Genomic DNA, 20183 nt, shown 5'->3' on the forward strand with positions numbered 1-20183 from the left:
GGAGAAGGAGAGACACACTGACCGACACTGGGGGGGTGGGGGAAAGGAGGAAAGAGACACCGACCAACACTTGGGAGGGGAAAGAGGAGCTAGACACTGACTGACATTGGGGGGTAGAAGTAGAGAGACACAGCTGGGAAGGAGGGGGGGCAAAGGAGGAGAAAGATACCAACCAACGTGGGGTGGGGGAGGAGAAGAGAGACACCGACGCTGAGGGGGAGGAGAGAGACATCGGCCGACGCTGGGGGGAATATAAGAGAGAGATACGGATGGACACTGGGGGGGCGGCAAGGGTTCACCAGTGGAAAAAGTTTAAGAAGGCCTGTCCTAGATGACTGGTGTCTTTCCTTTAGCTTTTCACCAAAAATCACTGATTTTGCTAGCACCTTTTTCTTCAACGTTTTTCTCTTCAATTAAGACTCTTTTTTTATATTGCTGCTTTGCTTATTTTGCCCAGACCCTGCTGGACTGGATGCTGCAGAGTTAGCTTGGAAGTGACTTTCAGGAACTGGGTTCAGCATACTGCTTTCCAAACTCTGCTCTGATAAAGTTAGCTGTGTAGTGCTTTCCAGAGCCACTGATATTGCCTCATTGCTTGCCCTATCTCTGAAAACTCACTTTGTGAATAGGTCAGGCAGGCCGAGCACTAGGAGCCCAGGAGTCATCCAACTCTCCAGTTTTCCATGAGAGTCCCATGTCTGATGGTAGCCTCTTTGGAGGCAGTTTCGTTTACCCAGGGATCCTCTAGCAGAAGCACTGGATGCTCTGGTGGCTCCATAGGATCAGTACATTCTGATCTATGTCTTTCCTCCATAAAACTTCTTTCTCATCTACTTCACAGGATCAAGATGGAGGTCATTCCTGTGATTCTCATTTTCTCCAGACTGGCCCAGGCGAATGTGGTACGCCGAGCTGTTAAGCCTCCTGATGCTGCGTGGACTCCTAAAGAGTGTCAGGATCTTTTGTCTCAAATACCGATTTACTAACATAATTCATGGTTTCTGGCTTTAACAACATGCCTGTTTAAGTCCAGGTTTTGAGAGACAAGGACAATCAGTGAATCTGTAATTCCTATGATGCTAAAAGGTAGGAAGGCTACTTACACTATATTGGCAAAAGTATTGGGACACCCCTCCAAATCATTGGATTCAGGTGTTCCAATCACCTCCATGGCCACAGGTGTATAAAATTAAGCACCTAGGCATGCAGCCTGCTTCTACATACATTTGTGAAAGAATGGGTCGCTCTCAGGAGCTCAGTGATTTAAAGTGTGGTACCGTGATAGGTTGCCACCTGTGCAATAAGTCCATCTGTGAAATGCCCTTGCTATTAAATATTCCACGGTCAACTGTTAGTGGTATTATAACAAAGTGGAAGCAACTGGGAACAACAGCAACTCAGCCACAAAGTGGTAGGCCACGTAAAATGACAGGGCGATGTCAGTGCATGCTGAAGTGCGCAGAAGTCGCCAACTGTCTGCAGAGTCAATAGCTAAAGACATGGATGAGTGAATTTGGGGTGGAGGAACTTGACTGGCCTGCACAGAGTCCTGACCTCAACCCGATGGAACACCTTTAGGATGAATTAGAGCGGAAACTTCGAGCCAGGCCTTCTCGTTCCAACATCAGTACCTGACCTCTCAAATGTGCTTCTGGAAGAATGGTCAAACATTCCCATAGACACACAAGAAAAGGATTTTATGATGAGTAGCAAAATCCTAATATCTTATTAAACCCTGCATTTTTTTTAACGCAGAGGCATATGGCTGCGTTCATATAGAAACAACTGTATTTCACAACAAAGCCCACTGACACTGACAGTCCTAAAGCAGATTGTACTGTATGTGGTGCACTATTAAGGGACTGAAGAGAAGCAGCACACAGCTTTTATTCTACACTTTTTCACTAGAAAGAATAGTGCTCACCTGACAAGGTTTCTGTAATAACGAACAAATATATAAACACAACTTACCACTCCTGCAGCTCATGCATGTGTAGAAAACGGTTGCGGTATTCTCTTGGCAGCTCAAACTGAGAGGGAATTGGAAACATGGACTCATAGAAATCCCTTAAGACTGCTTTAACCGTTGGTGCATCCTTGTGGTGGTGATTAATATTGTCGTTCAAGCAGATGAATTTCCTAGAACAGTGAAAGTTATTTCATAGCTGTATTTGCATTGCAACTAGAAAACACAATTTCTGGATAAGATAATGTAAATGTACAACATTTATTTATAGTATCTGGTTAGAGTGCATACAAACATATCTACAAAACAAGATGAAAACTAAAAGTAAAAATAAGCTCAAAAGGTTGACTAAGCATGGAGAGGTGGAAATGAAGCAAGTGTTAGGTGTGTTGGGGCATGCCAATGAATTTTAAAAAAGCAAAGACAATTGCATGTACCTTCGAAACCAGTCCAATGGGTGAAAGATTTATGCAAAGAACCCAGCTATGAAAATAATGTAAATACCATCTCTATGCCAATGACGCTCAAATATATCTCTCCACTCCACAACTCGCTCCTTCGTTGTTCTTGTACGTAGCTAATCTACTAACTGACATATCAGTCTGGATGTCACAACAATTCTTAAAACTCAATCTTTCAAAAACTGAGCTAATGATATTTCCTCCCCCCCGTGCACCTTCCCCCAACTTTTGCAGATTGATAACACAACTATCCCTCCCTCTCCCCATGCTGAGGTGCAAGGTGACATCCTTGACTCGGACCTCACCTTTGTGCCCCACATCCAATCACTATCCAAATCCCACTGCCCTAAGCTTCGTAACATCTCCAAAATACACCCCTTCCTCACCAATGAAACCACAAAGCTACTCATCCACTCACATGTAATCTCTGGTCTGGACTATTGCAACAATCCTTCTTATTGGCCTACCTCTATACAGGCTATCTCCCCTTCAGTCTATCATGAATGCTGCTGCTAGACTCATCCACCTAACCAACCGCTCAGTATCTGCAACTCCCTCTGCCAATCCCTCCACTGGCTTCCAATCACCCAAAGGATCAAATTAAAAATATTAACCAATTACAAAGTCATCCACAACTCGGCCTGTGGATAGATCTCCAACCTCATCTCAAAATATCACCCTGACCATCCTCTCTGCTCCTCCCAAGACCTCCTGCTCTCTCGTCAACCCTACCATGCTCGCCTCCAGGACTTCGCTAGAGTCTCTCCCATCCTTTGGAACCCCTTACCCCAACCTGTCCGTCTATCTATCTTCAAGCTACTCTGTTTTTAGACAATCCATGAAGACCTTTGTCTTCAGGTAAGCCTATTCCTCCTGAACCTAACCACTGAATGATCACTTTATCAAACAACTCATCCCCACACAGCTGCCATCTCTTGTATCACTTGCCCCTACCTTTTCGATTGCAAGCTCTCAAGGGCAGGGCCCTCCTTAGCATCTTTCAATTAAATCAATCTGCGCTTCCACCTCAATCTAAAAAAACACCCAATTTTTAGCGGCAAGTGCTATACTGATTAAATACACTCACAATATAAATTATCTAAAGTGCACTGCGCGCACTGTGAAAACAATGCATCACTATGAGCTTTGTTAAAAGTCCTCATTGTTCATAAGAGAAACCTTCAATTCGGTGCCAAAATGTCCTTCACATTTTTACACACTGCACTCACCAGACTGGAGAAAGACTATGAAACAAATGGTCAGTAGCATTCTTTTAAAAAAATCTCACGGTTGTCAGACAGCAATCTATATCCTCAGCATCCGGATTCTCATAACCGATACTCAGCTCAGTGTAAAATAACGCTCGACCTTCTCTTTCTCTTTCAGACTTTCGATTCTTTTTCCTTTCTCCTACCTAGCTTTGTTTGTGTGTCTGTTGCTTTTTCTTCTTCTCTTTTTCATCTGACATTGCTCACCTTCTTCTTTCTTACCATCTTGTCTTGCTTTGTATTATAACTGTAATGTCTTCCTTATATACTGTAAAGTGCTGTGCAAACTGTTGGCGCTACATAAATCCTGTATTATTATTTTAATGGCTGCTGTGTGCAACAGTGGTAACAGCTACATTATGAAATGGAGGAAGAATGGGTTTCCGAAGGGACAAGGGGCCCAAAAATGCTTTACATAACTTTTTGTGTGACTTTTTTTATTGTTTTAACAAAGATTTTACCCATTTAACACTTAATTAACCTTAATTAACTCTAATCAACTTATTTTACTTGTTTCCTCCTTAGCTATTAATTTTCTGGAAGATTATTTTATTTTTTGCAATTAATACTTATACTTTTTTTTATTCATTTAAATACAGGTCAAACTAGAAAAATGTAAATTATTTAATTTCACGTCTTTTGAATACATAGGGGATTAAATAATTTCATGTCTGAAATGCTATACTGCCTCTTTACCACAAGGGACATACAGTTAAAGGAGTTTAGATTATTAATCATCTAAAAACCAATGTCAGTACGATCACTAAGGGCCCAGTCACACCATCAAGCAGTGTGCTGCAATGCATGCATATTCCTGCGTTGAGGTGTGTTGTGTTATGTAGCCCATTATTTTGATTGGGCTGTCAAAACACCTAATGGCACGAAAAAAATAGATTCTGCCTGGTGTATTCCAGTGCAATACAATGCACAGAGCATATGCATCTGTGTGTTGGGGTGTGCTATAAAGCAGGTGTGTTACTGTGCCTTGCAGCTATATGCTTTATGGTGTGAATGAGCCCTAAAAGAAAAATAATTTGGAAGGGAAAATGGATTTATGGCGGATTTTACCTGGGGTTTTTCCTGATGTCATCTAACTGGCCAACTACATGAGAGACATTAGTACGAATCATCTTGAATGCTATGTCTTCTTCTCCCATAATTTCAAATCTTGAGGGAAAGGTTAAAAGTTTAATTTGCAATGCAGCCATGGCAAAATCAAACATAACTGAACAAATTAATGGTGCATGAGTAGTAGGACTAACCTTACCTGTATTTATTCTTATCCTTGTAAGCTTTCCGTATCAAATCAGTTACAGGTTTACAATTAATTAGCAGCTGCTTGGTCACAGGTGGCTGTAATAACATATAACAAACTGCAGCTAACAGTAATGCAGATGGACAAACATACATACACTCATTATAGTAATGGTCAGGATTATATTATATACAATAAGCTTTAACACCGTCCATAGGGCAGGGATGTGCAACAATCAATAGCATCTGATTAGTTGCTATGGGTTATCTACACAACACCAGACCACCATGAAGGTAAAAAAAAAAATACATACATGCACACATATATATATATATAGTCCCAGAGGCACCCACCACACTCTATTTGTAAGATAGTGGAGATAAGTCAAAGCATCAGCATTTTATTGGCAACGTTTCGATTGAGCGCAGTCCATATATAGTGTGTGTGCGTGTGTGTGCGCAGTCCATATATAGTGTGTGTGTGTTTTGTTTATATATATACATATATAAAAATTATCATTTTTATTTTTTTAATAGATGATTTGGATGACATTTGCATTTACTGTGCGAGAGTAAAAAGTGCATGTAAGCAAAAAAAAACATGTAATTCGAAATTGTAGTGATAACAAACCTGTGAAAAAGTTGCTACCATGCTAATTTGTGTCCTCGTCATCTGGGGGTATGCAAAATATGTAAACGTTGAAAAAAAATTACAGAAAATGCATCTTTCTATTCAATTATCTATAATGAAAACCCTATCTATCCCTAAAAATACAATTTATGATACATTAGTGTAGCCTTCATGTGCCACGGGGTATAAGACGCAGAAATCTCTGAAGCAAACCAGAAAAAATACTTTTGGAGATTTAAGGCTCAGGGTCTCAAAAAAAAACACAATAATTTGGTAAAAATAAGTAGACGTTACCATATTTGGATCATAATAGGATTCCTGAGTTGCCGGGATAAAAACAGTCTCAGTATTATTAAATTGTACAGTTTTGGAGCAGTTGATAAGCATATGTTCCAATCCAGTGAGATCCTAAGAGGAAAAAATAATGCCCAATATTTTCAGTACAGCAGTTTGATAATGCAAATGCACACATGTATTTAGTTCATTAAATGCTATAGTTTCCTTCTAGATCAATTGACCTAAAATGCTTTAACTTATTTTGTAAGAAGGATGTCAGAGCCATTTCCAATAAATATGTAAAATGCCCCTTATCTTCAGGTCATTTAGATGCTTAACGTTTTCATTTTTAAGTTTCTTTGCTGTACTGTGTTGACTGTCATTTATGGAACCACTGCAAACAATTATAATTGCATGTATAGAAAATATGTCCCCATCCACAAGCATCCCCTTTATTAATCTCAAGTATAAGTGATGTAAAACCGCTGGTGAAGTAATGCATGCTCACGGTCTTCCAGCCCTAAACAAGATTAACATGGGAGGGTGGGGAAGTTTTTAATCTTTTTTTTTTAATCTAGTGCCAATTCTGTGATCCAATAAGACATCAGCAGTTTAAAAGGGAACTATGGGGTAAGTGTTTTCCCCATAGTTCTCTTTAGGGTCACGGGAGGACATATACTAATCTCCTCCCATGACCCAAATCTCAGTATATCGCAAATAGCCCGCAATATACTGAGAGCACCGCAGCCGGGACGGTTCCCGACAATACTGTTGAGATTCACCCAGCTGCGTGATTGACAGCTGGCTCTGCCCATCTAGGAGGCAGAGCCAGCTGTACCTGCACCCTCCCGCGTCCGTTCCGCCAGTCAGCGCTGGAGGATCGTAGAGGGGAGGGGGAATCCCTGCGGGGAGCGGTGGCCTGGGCAGTATGCATTATCCATCTTCAATATATTTTCTCCTTTGAAGTGGCCATACATTACATGCCAACTGTTCACGTAATAGAATCCTCCTCCTCAAGTATTATAAACATCTGGGCTGCTGACCTGCTTTTGAACAAGCCAGCTGCCTGGCTGTGTTGCACTTAAATACTTTAGGGGTGACTCAATTAGCTGTTTGCGAGTCATTTCTGGTGGTACGACAAATTCAAGTAGATCTTATTTGTGAAACTTTAACCATCTTTTGCCATTATTGTGACAGATTTATGTAACAGAAATACCACCATATTAATTATACAGAAAGTGGAGGTAAAAAAGATCTCTTCTATTTTGGAGTGAATTAAGTGACAATTCTGTCAAATTTGCGGAAGATTCCTATGCAACCTTACTAACACATTCATGAATCTGTTTAATTTCTGTGCGACAGATTTCTAATGAGTATCTACAACATTATGCATTTCACAATTTGAGCTGGAACAAGCATGAGGCAAGTGAAAACACTTTTCTTGTTCAAGCACATCAAATCAAAATATACTGAAGGCAGTGGGTCAGCCTGACAGCCAGACCATTAGCATTTTCATGTCGTCGTCATTAATGGCAGCACATACATTATGCTCACCACTTGTTTTGTTCATGTGGTTAGGTAAATTAAAGGAAGCATATGAAGCATTCTTCAGATGTTACCTCTTATAACCCAGGAATAGCCTTCTGATTTTATACATCATGTCTTAAGCACCGCTCCACAGAAGCTTGACATTTGTTTATTGTAAGCGTAGTGTTTACATTCGGTTTTGAAATCTATACTTGTAAAGGGATTTTCTTTTTGTAGAATATTTCTTTATTATTTTCCAATATATACGCAGTGTAAACATACAGACATTATTATTAAGAGACCACCATTTAATATGCCACTAATATTAAAAGCATTCTTCCCTTTAAGGGTTTCAGCTACAATGAAGCCAAAGAAGAAAGAAACATAAGAGAAAAAAACAAAACCTAAGACCCTCCCAAACCCCCCCCCCCCAAAAAACAAACAGTTTGGGGGATTTTCTACTTTCAACAAGCATGTGAGAAACTCTTCTATACCATTATGTGGACTGTTCTCACCATTGACATTCAGCTGTCTGTAGCATTTGCAAATGGTCCTCATGTTACAAGGTGGAAAACCCTTTAATGATTAAATTGTAAGCCACACTTTATACAGGATATCACATTTTTATACGTCTATCTTTTATACCATAAAATGTAGGGTGGGTTAATCTATGAAATCAGCTCATGAAAATCATCATGTGGATACTTTTACAGCACTATCTTTAATGTTATACCTGTAAACTCAGTGGTAACTGATTTATTCTTGTCGCCATCGTCCGAATCTCCCTGTCAGACAGCACGCCTGTGCCATCCGTGTCAACTTCATAGAATATCTGGGAGATATTTAATGGCTGGATAGCACTCATCAGATAGTAGAAAAAGGAAAAGGCAAACTGCATATCTTCAAAGTGACGCACTTTATGGGCAGATGTCTTGTCAAATTCTGCTGGAAACCTGTACAGATTATAGTATCACAACCCATGACACAACAAAGGGATGCATTCAGCATACCTAAATAACGCTAATGCCTTTAAAGATCCTGTTTAAAGGTGACTGCTAATTAAAAATAGCTAATACACTGTGATGTAGCACAACACATGTACAGTAATGACAATTGATAAAGGAAGGTTAGCTATCTACAGCATGAACGAACACCCCCCCCAACCCCCCCCCCCCCCCCCAAAAAAAAACAAACAGTTTGGGGGATTTTCTACTTTCAACAAGCATGTGAGAAACTCTTCTATACCATTATGTGGACTGTTCTCACCATTGACATTCAGCTGTCTGTAGCATTTGCAAATGGTCCTCATGTTACAAGGTGGAAAACCCTTTAATGATTAAATTGTAAGCCACACTTTATACAGGATATCACATTTTTATACGTCTATCTTTTATACCATAAAATGTAGGGTGGGTTAATCTATGAAATCAGCTCATGAAAATCATCATGTGGATACTTTTACAGCACTATCTTTAATGTTATACCTGTAAACTCAGTGGTAACTGATTTATTCTTGTCGCCATCGTCCGAATCTCCCTGTCAGACAGCACGCCTGTGCCATCCGTGTCAACTTCATAGAATATCTGGGAGATATTTAATGGCTGGATAGCACTCATCAGATAGTAGAAAAAGGAAAAGGCAAACTGCATATCTTCAAAGTGACGCACTTTATGGGCAGATGTCTTGTCAAATTCTGCTGGAAACCTGTACAGATTATAGTATCACAACCCATGACACAACAAAGGGATGCATTCAGCATACCTAAATAACGCTAATGCCTTTAAAGATCCTGTTTAAAGGTGACTGCTAATTAAAAATAGCTAATACACTGTGATGTAGCACAACACATGTACAGTAATGACAATTGATAAAGGAAGGTTAGCTATCTACAGCATGTAGTTGTTTGTTTATGCTCATGGCCATTTACATAACATTTATGCCAAGTTAATTATGCCAAGGTAATTATTCTATTTAAGACAATGACCAATAGATAACTCTTTTGCTAGTATTAAATTATAGGAGATCATTTTTAGAGTAGGATGCAGACCTAAGAGATTTTTCTGTAAACATGTTAAATCATCTAGCAAACCGCAAATGATGCTATCCAGAAAACACTGCCATCATGGTATCATCATTAGAAAGCCCTCTTATGTCATCCTAATTTAAGTTGCATAACATTTTCTTATGATCCTTAGCAGCCAAATTGTGTAGTGTTTTATTTGGGGTTGCACCCCAAATGAAGTACTGGGACTTGATCAAGAATGGTAATTTGTTTCTGAAAAATTAATGACATACTGTATGTACCATGGTATATGTCAACCTTAACGCTTTTAGTGTCCCTGGTGTGTTTATGACTCTCTACCTTAGATAACAGGTTCAGAAACAGGGGGGCCCAGATACCAGGCTACCAATAATTCTAGGATTTTGTAAAACTAGGGTAAAAAACAAAGGAAATTGGACAGGTAGGCTAGTTGTTTTGTATGAATTCGGTGCTAACAATGTTTGACTGGAGAATAACAAATTTCCAGTGTTAAAACCTGAGGAAGCAAGACCCAGCTGGATCTTACATGCCCCAAGGGAAGAAGATTTCACAAGGCACAGGAACTAGAGCCACAACCTTTAAGTTAAGAAGACCACAAGCAGACAAGAGAAGGTCGGTTAATCTGTGCAGTGGCACAGGGAGGAAAAGGGTGAGCAGCAGAGAAAACCCAAGGCCAAGGATTAACTCAAGAATCGAAAAGGGCACTTTCTGCACCAAAATGCCAAATGATAAAGTATCCAAAGACCTGCAAGGATTAACAACCAAACCTCCACTTGAAAAGTGAGGGTGCACTTCTATGCGAGAGGCAGCTCAGAGGACTTAGCAGGCTTATTGCTTCCAGTCTTGCAGGCTGCCCAAGAATCAAACTTAGATGGTCCTGATGTATTTTTTCTAGAAGTAGACAGTGGAGAAACGTGGGACTTCCTTGATCTTTCCTTGGACTTCTAAAGGTGCCTATACACCTGCCGATTATCGTATGATAATCGCGGGTGATCCCGCGACCGCACGATAATCGGCAGATGTATAGGCAGCGTGCGACCTCTTCTACTGTAAGGTCGCATGACATTCGTCTTCGGGAGACGAATGCCGTACGGGCCTGTGTGCACACTGCCCGCTCAGCACTGCAATCATCGGAAGCCCTCTCCTCAGCGGGGAGGGCTTGTGATGATCGCAAGTACGATCTGCCTGTCCAAGATGGGCAGAGCGTACGAAATGTTAATTACCTTACAACCATCGCACAACGAAAGTCGTGCAATGGTTGTAAGGTGTATGGCCAGCTTTACACTGACACAGGTGTACACTCTGGCCTCCCATGCGATCCCTGATGATAACCTCAAGAAAAGGTCCAAACAGACAGCATCTCTTCAAGACCTAGCAAATTAAGTGCTCCACGGATATATCATCTACCTCCCAGCAACTTAACCAGAGTACTTTGTGCATCTGTATAGACAACAAACCCATACAGGGACACAAGTTTAGCTGCTACATTGCCATCACAACTCAAACATAGGGCTCCAGACAACTGCTCTACATTCTCTAGATGGAAGGAGTCTACCATAGATTTGGAGAGATCTCTTTTGAGTGATTTAACCCATTTTGACACAGTTTGACAGATTAATGTCACAGCCATGATAGGGCAAAGTGCTTGTCATGGAAACTAGATGTTTTGAAAGGAATCAAACTGCAGCGATGTCAGCAGCTGTGGACTATCTAACAGAGTCTGGAAAGTGCCTGAACCCAGTAGCCAAACCTCACTTTCAGGCTGGTCCCACAACATTCAGTCCAGCGGGTTCCAGTACTCCAAAGCTAGTCTGAGAAAAGCTAATCCAGATAGCTGTCATATAGAGACCAGATCACACCGCAAAGTAGCAAGGAATCTTGACTGAAAAACTTGAAGAATTAAATAAAAACTAGCAAAAGAAAGCTTAGACTATTTTCAGCAGAGCTGAAGAAAAGAAGTCCATTCTTCTAGGACACTAGGAAAAAACTAAGGCACGTTGAAAGAAGTGGGATTATCCAGAGCTGGCCTACACATTTTTATTCCTGTCCAATCCTCCTGCAGGCAGCAGTATTGCCTGACAGTATATGATTTCTTATGTCCTTTAAATAAACTAGAAAGAAAATCCAATAGCAGAAATATAAAAAATGCTGTGGTACATAGGGTTTTACAGGTGTGAGAGCTGAAGTGGTTAAAAGCACCTTGTAACAGGGTTTACATAACTGCCCATATTCCTAGCTAATTTGTGGTATATTGCACTTTTGGGTAAACCTAAACATTATTCTTAAACACATGCATCTAATATATACCCAACATTCATTTACTTCACATTATTCTGTGATCAGAGTGATGTATGGTGAAGATAATTTTTGCAGTACTTAGAATGCTGGCTGCAACTTCAAAAGAAAAGAAAAAGGGTGAAGGGAGGGGAGGAGGCACTTCATCTGAGTCAGCCACCTTGTAACAAGTATACTTACAAATCCTGAAGCTCTTGCATAACGATACGGTCAATCATGTGTGGCATGTGAGCAGGAACTTTCCGAGATGTGAAGCCAAATTTACCATTGAGTAGTTTATTCACATAACGTAGGGAATCAGCAAATGTATCTTGAAGTTTCCTGCCAGTTTTCTTACCATTGGTGATATAAGAAACTTCACTAAGTAGAGCATCTCTCTCCTGCAAGACAGAATGATTAATAGATGGGGTTTATGTGGTCGCCACAACAGAATATTTATCACAAGAGCACTCAGCTTACCCAACAGGGCCAACTAGGTGAAGACAGCAGTGACAGGACCACAGTAAATGTCATCAAAGGATCAATCAGATGTGCATGAACTTTTATTACTTTGTCATATACACGAGCTCTAGCTGCATATTAATTTCAGCAGTCATTAAAATATTGCAGAGAAACGATAGACTAAATAAGAAAACTACCCATAGCACATATATTTTCACTTTTGGCTGCATGTAAAGCATATTAAAACCAACATTGCTTAATAGGATACATTATATATATATATATATATATATAATTTGCTATGATGTGGGGAATATTCACTTCTGTACTCAAGAGCTTTGTAGCTGCAATGTGAGATCTAAGGCTCTACTGCCTCTCACTACTAGTTTCAAGAGATTTAAATAGAGATTTGGTAAAGTCACTACTGTTTGGCTCATTGTTCTTCTTGCTGAAGGCTCTGACATGAAAGGAATGACCTACCGCTACAAAGATGGCCATATCAAAATTCATACCTAATCATGAACGTACCACCAAAAATGTAGACTTACATCTAAGAGGTCCTTAAAATATTTTCTTCTTTCCCAAGGTAAGAATCCTTCATAAAGCGGCTGATAGCTATGGAGTTTTCTTCCTTGAACAATGTGGTCTCCCTTAGATATTTCCAATTCTTTGTTCATTACATTTCTGAGCTTAACCTGGGATTCCATTCTCGAGGCAGATTTCCCATTTTCACGCCCTAGTTCTCTTGATATAAAGGTAGTTTTCTTAGAATCAGCCTTCTTTTCAGAGACCATATGTTTGGATATGTGTGCTAAATTGATTCCCAATTTAGTCTCATTTAAAACTTGCTCTGTTTGTGGCTTGACACTGCTAAATGGTTTAAGCAAAGCCATTTTTGTAATGTTGTACCCTTTCGATGTGATGTCACCCCTGCTAAGCTTCAGGTCGAGATTACGTAGGGCCAGCTGTATACTGTTTGGAAGAGTGGAAATATTCACATATGGTATAAGGATTTCTGCATCTTGCTTTTCAGCTGGCCTCTGCTTCTTAGGTTTTGGGAACCGGTCTTCTTCAGGAATGTCCTCAAACAGTATTTCTGCATCTGGGGTAGGTGTGGTGCTTACTATATCCTTCTTCCCTTGGGAAGATGCCGTAATATTGCGTTTTTGCTCTTCGTTTGTGTCGACGTCTATGAAAATCTGCATTTTAAACTCTTTGTCATTCTGATCATGAAAAGTGAGGTTAAAATGAATTACAGTGGCATTCATTCCAGGATACATGATCAAATGAACAGTTTTCCACTTATTAGCAATAGAGGCATGGCGAATTATTGGGCTTTCACTATAGCTGCCCTCCACTGATTTCTTAGCTATGTCAGCAAAACTGAAGTAGGGCAAACGTTCACCTTTAGGAACAACATAATGGGTCTGGTTTAGAAGCAAGTCTATCTTGTATAACTCTCCAAAGTGATCTGCAAATAAAATGGACATGTTTACTTTACCTGTATTAGGAATAAAGATTTTGTAGAAATCAAATGATTAAAGGATACTTTAAGTCATGGTAATCATGGCAAAGAGGCAAGTGTATATAAAAATCAAGCAACACCACACCAGGAGCCCTGAATCCCAATGCACTCTGGAATGCAAATTTCCACCAGCTTTCCTGATTGAAACTCTAGACCCACCCACTCTTGCGGTTCTCTAATGTTCCATCACTGTGATGAGTGGACTCATGGCCCAAAAGTGAAATATAAGCCAGGCTTTCACCCAGAAAAAAAAGAATAAAAATTTGCCTACCAGAGCACTCCCATGCTCAACAGGAAATAAGTCAGAGATGAAATTTCTCCACCATTCCTGTTTTTGTCTTGGAAATAGAAAGTGAGATGAAATCCTCCACCCCCCCCAGTTAGGGCAAGTACTGTCAGAGGTGGGATAACCCCTATTGGGGTCATATGAAAGGTTACAAACCTTTCTTAGGTTTTTAGTGCTATTAAGATCACCCTGTCATCCATGACACAGTAGAAAACATAAGATATATTTTGAATGCATGCTTTTTCTCTTTAATCTTGTAAACAATTTTTCCCCAGGCATATGTCACATGACTTCTGATAAGGAACTGTATAAAGGAACTAACATTCAGGTACAGGAAGCCAATTAGTGGCTCTACCAAAGCAGTTATTCTCCCTTTAGCAGATACCATATGACCAATGCCACGCCAATGATGTGCTAGAAGAGAGACACATTTGCAATCCTTTTTAAGCATTTTTTTTTTAAATTATGCTATGTGACTGGGAACATGTAACAAATATAAAATAAGTGTTATCCCAATCTGGCTGCAAAAATGGACATACACTTTGGGGTTTCATTTTTAAATTTAGGACCAATCAGCTGTTTCAGTGCAGATCGGTTCTCCTGCACATACGATTTGCGATGCCGATCTGCCCTGGAACAGCTGAGAAAGCGTAGGAATTCTTTCCCTTTTGCCAGTCACATATTCCCCCGCCGAAAAACTGGGTGGGATTACGTTAAAATGTGTGACCACGTCACCGGTCACACATTCTAACGGAGTCACAAACTTTGATAGAACACCAGCCGGATGCCATTTGCACAGCACTAGCATCCCTAGATAGCGCTGACAAGTATAGGAATATTCTATACTTGTCCACGATATCTAGGGTTACTAGTAATGTGCAAACAGCCTGGTGGAACTATTATTAATGAACCCCTTTACGTTTGCTGTTACAGTGTCAAATGTTGATAAGAAGACCGTAGTGTTTTTATGCTGAGAGCTCAAGATGTGCACTAGTGTGCATGATAGGGTTAAGCATTTGCCATTTTTTTGTTTTTTTATATACTCCTGCTGCTAAGATGAATTTATAGTTTATCAGATTTCTTATGTTGTGCACAGCCTGATTTCTATATGTAATCAATTACTGCAAAAATATATCCCCTTAGGCATAACTGTCACAAACCACTTACAGAATAGCCTAGAGATACATTTGAACACACATAAGCGTATGTATTAAAGCACTACAGAAAGTAGTAATGATGTACAAAGTGCATTAACCCATAGCAACCAAACAAGAATGTTCATTACCTGATCTTGCGAGGACTGAAATCTGATCAGTTGCTATGGGTCACTGAACTTTTTACTACCTTACTGAATGTCCCCGTATGTGATGTAACTCATACTATATAGTTACATAGTATTTGAGGTTGAATAAAGACATTAGTCCATCAAGTCCAACCTATTAGGATCTCTTTCTAGGAGTACCTATACCCCTGTATATTACCTGTACCCCTGTATATGACGGTCCCTTAAGAAATCGCCCAAAAGCTTCTTGAACAATTCCACATTATTTGCTGAAATCACCGCCTGTGGCAGTGAGTTCCAGACCCTGACCGCTCTAACTGTAAAGAACCCCCTTCGCCCTTTGTGCTGGAATTTTTTTTCCACCAATTTTAGGTGGTGGCCTCTAGTTTTTGTAATGGAGTTAATTTTAAACAGTTTATCGCTAATGTTGCTGTCACCATTGAACATTTTGTACATGGAGATCATATCCCCCTTAATCTCCTCACCTCCAATGTGAACATGTTTAAATTTAGTAGCCTCGTCTCGTAGCTCTGGTCCTCCATACCCCTAATTAGTTTGGTTGCCCTTCGCTGGACTTTTTCCAACTCAAGGACATCTTTTCTTAGTACTGGTGACCAGAACTGGACCGCGTACTCCAGATGAGGTCGAACCAATGATCTATAAAAGTGGCAAAATTATAGACTTGTCCCTGCAATGCATCCCCTTTTTAATACGACGTACCCTTTGTCTTATATTTTATAAATGCCGCTCTCTTGTCCTTGACTATGGTAAGGTCAATATTTTCTAGGAATTCCTGAAACTGCAAAAACACTTTATTCTATTTCACCTTGTCCACAATCGCCAGCATCAAATCCACAGTTAAGCACATTGCAGGCTTGGTCGCAGAATTTGTCAGCAAGCCAGGAATTAGCACAGCCTTGGTTACAATAAGAAACGCTGCTTATTCCCAATCCAGGCTGCCAGCCTTGTCCATTGAGAAGACCTCCTCCAGCAAGGGCTGGTGCAAAACGACCAGCTGCTGTGTTACCTATAGGAGTGAAAAGAAAATTAATTCTCTAACAAATCATAACATGTCTACATAAAAAGCTACAATAATCTGTAGATCACTTATTGTCCAGAAAGCCATGACAAGCTGGGATACATAATTGCTCACTCGCATCCATCATCAAAACACAACGTTTATCTGTTATGTACTATTGGCAGACAGTTTTCTGTGAAATCATTCCTATCTTTCATGTTTAAAAGCTTCACAGAAAAAAAACAAAAACATTTTGAATACACTTTTCTGAGATCAATTTTATCTCAGTCCGCAACAGTATTTCTAAAGGAGGAAACAATTTTTTTTTTAAACTAACTTCATTCTGTAATCTATGGAGGAGCTTTATCAAAGTAGGGGCTGTGTGAGTCTTACCAAGGCAATCGCCACCATCCCAGTCACATGCAGAGTTATTGCAGGCTTTGTCACAATAACCATCTTTAATCCAAGATCCTGGGCATCCCTCTGCACAGTTAGGAACAGGCCAAGTCAAATAAACCTTTGAGTAAAAACACAAAATGTATTACTGAGCATGTGTTCAGTTTACAAATCAGCTTTTGTTTTTCTTCAGGGATCTTAGAAATTGACGTAAAAAGTACAGTTCCAAAAATGTTATTCGTAACTATTAAAAATTCATAACTATTAAAAATTGCAAAGATATCGGGTACAGTTCCTCCCAGACAAATTTAGAACTGGAGCAATATAAGAAGTCTAAAACTTGCCGCACACAATCAGATTGTACGTTTGATCAGCAATATTTACCAACTACACATACAACTATATAAACACAAGAACCTTTCTTACAGAATATAAAATTCATGGATATTACTTTTAAGTGGAAGGTCCTTGAACTACACAGATGGTGGTAAATCCTAAAGTTTATTTCTACTTTTGTAGTAAAATTTAAGAAAGACCCACTAAATGTTGGCTATGTGTTCCCATTCACACAGCTGTTTCTTTGGCAAACTAGATGTTTCTTGGGAGCAGGCTTTTATGGGGACTGCAAGCTATTCTAAACAATTTGTGAGCGAGTGTGTCCCCAAGGGAAAAGGGGGACAGACTGCGTTTCCTCACATTAACATACAAAGCAAGAAGCAAAGCTTCTCAATCTTTAACCCTGTTAGGAAAGACAATTTTCAAATTTAGTTTACAACCAATAAGTTCTGCCAGCATGTTTCAGACAGGGTTAATCATGGTAAACATTACCTCCCCACCATCTCATGCCGCCTCCTTAAAATACAGAGAACGGGAAACTTACATTTTGGATGTTCCAAGAAAGAGCAAGTAACATAAGATGTAACTTAAACAATGTAATTTTATTTTTAAAAATTTGTACTATATGAATGGGAACATGTAATAAACATAAAATAGGTGTTATTTCAATCTGCTATAAAAGTGGAAATACACTTTAGGTAGATATTAGGATATAGTATAGTAGGAATAACGGAGACCTGGCTAGACAACACACACGATTGGGCCACCAATATAGAGGGGTACAACCTGTTCAGGAGGGACAGAGGGGGGGAAAGGGGGGGGGAGTATGCATTTATGTTAAAAATAATCTAAATACGCATATAAGGGATGATATCACGTCAAACAGTAGGGAAGACGTGGAATCCTTATGGCTAGAACTGGATACCAGGGACGATAGTCGTAAACTTATTGTGGGTATTTGTTACAAACCTCCTAGTATTGGGGAGGAGGGGGAGGCCCATCTTCAGTCCGAAATTGCAATTGCGGGGAGGGAGGGCAATGTAGTCGTGATGGGCGACTTCAATTACCCGGATATAAATTGGGCTAATGGAACCTCAAGTTCAACCAAGGAGGGTAGATTTTTGAACATGCTGAGAGACAACTTTATGGACCAGATGGTGGAGGTCCCAACTAGAAAAAATGCCATCCTAGATTTAATAATTACTAATAATGCGGAGTTAATTGAGGATATTGTTGTGGGGGAGACTCTGGGCAATAGTGACCACAACGCGATCACTTTCAGTATTGATCATAGGAAAAGCAAGAGGGCTGGTAGGACAAAAACCCTCAACTTCAGAAGGGCCAACTTTGATAGACTGCGCCACCAAGTGGGGGACATCAAATGGGAAAATTTATTTCAAAATCTAAGCACGGACCAAAAGTGGGAATGTTTTAAAAACACGTTACATATTGCAATTGCCAAATGTATACCATTGGGTAATAAAAGTAAAAGATCAAAAACAAAACCTGTATGGCTGAATAAAACTGTAAAGCATCACATAAAGGAAAAGCGAATGGCTTTCATAAAATATAAGATAGAGGGGACGTCATTGGCGTTCCACAACTATAAAGAAAGCAATAAAAGATGCAAACTAGAAATACGGACGGCTAAAATAGAGTGCGAAAGACATATTGCCATAGAATGTAAAAAAAAACCCAAAAAGTTTTTCCAATATATAAACAGTAAAAAGGTGAGAAAGGAGCAGATAGGCCCAATTAAGGACGATAGAGGGAATTTAGTCACAAATGACAAGGAGAGGGCCGAAGTACTAAACTCTTTCTTCTCCTCAGTATACACTCAGGAGGGAAACGGATTTGACGCCCCTGATAAAATACCTAGTTCATCACAAAACACAGCAATGTGGTTGACAGAACCCGGGATACAACAAAGACTTAGTCTACTTAATGCAAATAAAGCATTGGGACCGGATAATCTACACCCCAAGATACTTAAGGAACTAAGCGAGGTTATAACAAGACCGTTATTCCTCATTTTTAAGGACTCTCTAATGACTGGTAGAGTTCCATGTGACTGGCGGAGGGCTACGGTAATTCCAATTTTCAAAAAGGGGGCAAAATGCAAACCTGGGAATTATAGGCCAGTTAGTCTTACATCTGTAGTGTGCAAACTGCTAGAGGGAATGATTAAGGACTATTTAGTAGAATTTGTTCAGGCTAATGGGATAGTTAGTGATAATCAGCATGGGTTTAGGAAAGACCGTTCCTGTCAGACTAACCTGCTAACTTTTTACGAGGGGGTAAGTAGAGATCTGGATGGAGGGAGGTCTGTGGATGTGGTATATTTGGATTTCGCTAAGGCTTTTGATACGGTACCTCATAAACGCTTACTTCACAAGCTAAGAGCTATGGGCATAGATGGAAGGGTGTGTACATGGATAGAGAACTGGCTAAAGGAACGGGTACAGAGAGTATCAATAAATGGCGCCCTTTCAGACTGGGCTAGTGTTATTAGCGGTGTGCCTCAGGGTTCTGTGCTGGGACCGATGCTTTTCAACCTGTTTATCAACGACATCGGGGACGGAGTAAACAGCGATATCTCAGTGTTTGCTGATGATACCAAAATTGGGAGGGTAATAGAAACAAACCAAGATAGTATAACTTTACAAGAGGATCTGGATAAAATAGGGGAGTGGGCAACTTTATGGCAGATGCAGTTTAATGTTGATAAATGCAAAGTTATGCACTTCGGGACAAAAAACACGCAAATGGGTTACACAATAATGGGTATGCCGCTAGGGAAGTCTGAAATGGAGAAAGATTTGGGGGTCACTGTAGACCATAAACTCAATAATAGATTACAATGCCAGGTTGCGGTAAGCAAAGCTAGTAGAGTTCTGTCCTGCATCAAGAAGGGAATGTCTTGCAGGGATAAGTCTATAATATTGCCACTCTACACATCACTGGTTCGGCCTCACCTGGAGTATGCGGTGCAGTTTTGGGCACCGGTACACAGAGGGGATGTCCTTGAACTGGAGAAAGTCCAGCGAAGGGCGACCAAACTCATCAAAGGGATGGAGGACCAGAGCTATGAGACACGGTTACTAAATTTAAATATGTTCACGCTGGAACTAAGGAGATTAAGGGGGGACATGATTTTCACATACAAAATGTTCCATAGTC

General features: G+C 40.1%; 1 protein-coding gene across 1 annotated transcript in view; it reads right to left on the minus strand.

Moving 5' to 3' along the window:
- Positions 1-20183, minus strand: part of GNPTAB (N-acetylglucosamine-1-phosphate transferase alpha and beta subunits) — a 69209-nt gene that overhangs the window by 7689 nt on the left and 41337 nt on the right. Inside the window, exons 11-19 of the mRNA XM_018556632.1 lie at positions 16665-16788; positions 16080-16280; positions 12709-13631; positions 11900-12099; positions 8868-9087; positions 5875-5988; positions 4963-5048; positions 4764-4862; positions 1972-2139 (exon numbers count right to left, since the gene is read on the minus strand). Coding sequence (XP_018412134.1) covers positions 1972-2139; positions 4764-4862; positions 4963-5048; positions 5875-5988; positions 8868-9087; positions 11900-12099; positions 12709-13631; positions 16080-16280; positions 16665-16788 — 2135 coding nt within the window. The remainder of the gene's footprint in view (positions 1-1971; positions 2140-4763; positions 4863-4962; positions 5049-5874; positions 5989-8867; positions 9088-11899; positions 12100-12708; positions 13632-16079; positions 16281-16664; positions 16789-20183) is intronic.

The sequence above is a fragment of the Nanorana parkeri genome, unplaced genomic scaffold (assembly GCF_000935625.1).
Source record: "Nanorana parkeri isolate BGI_ZX_2015 unplaced genomic scaffold, ASM93562v1 scaffold244, whole genome shotgun sequence".
NCBI lineage: Eukaryota > Metazoa > Chordata > Amphibia > Anura > Dicroglossidae > Nanorana > Nanorana parkeri.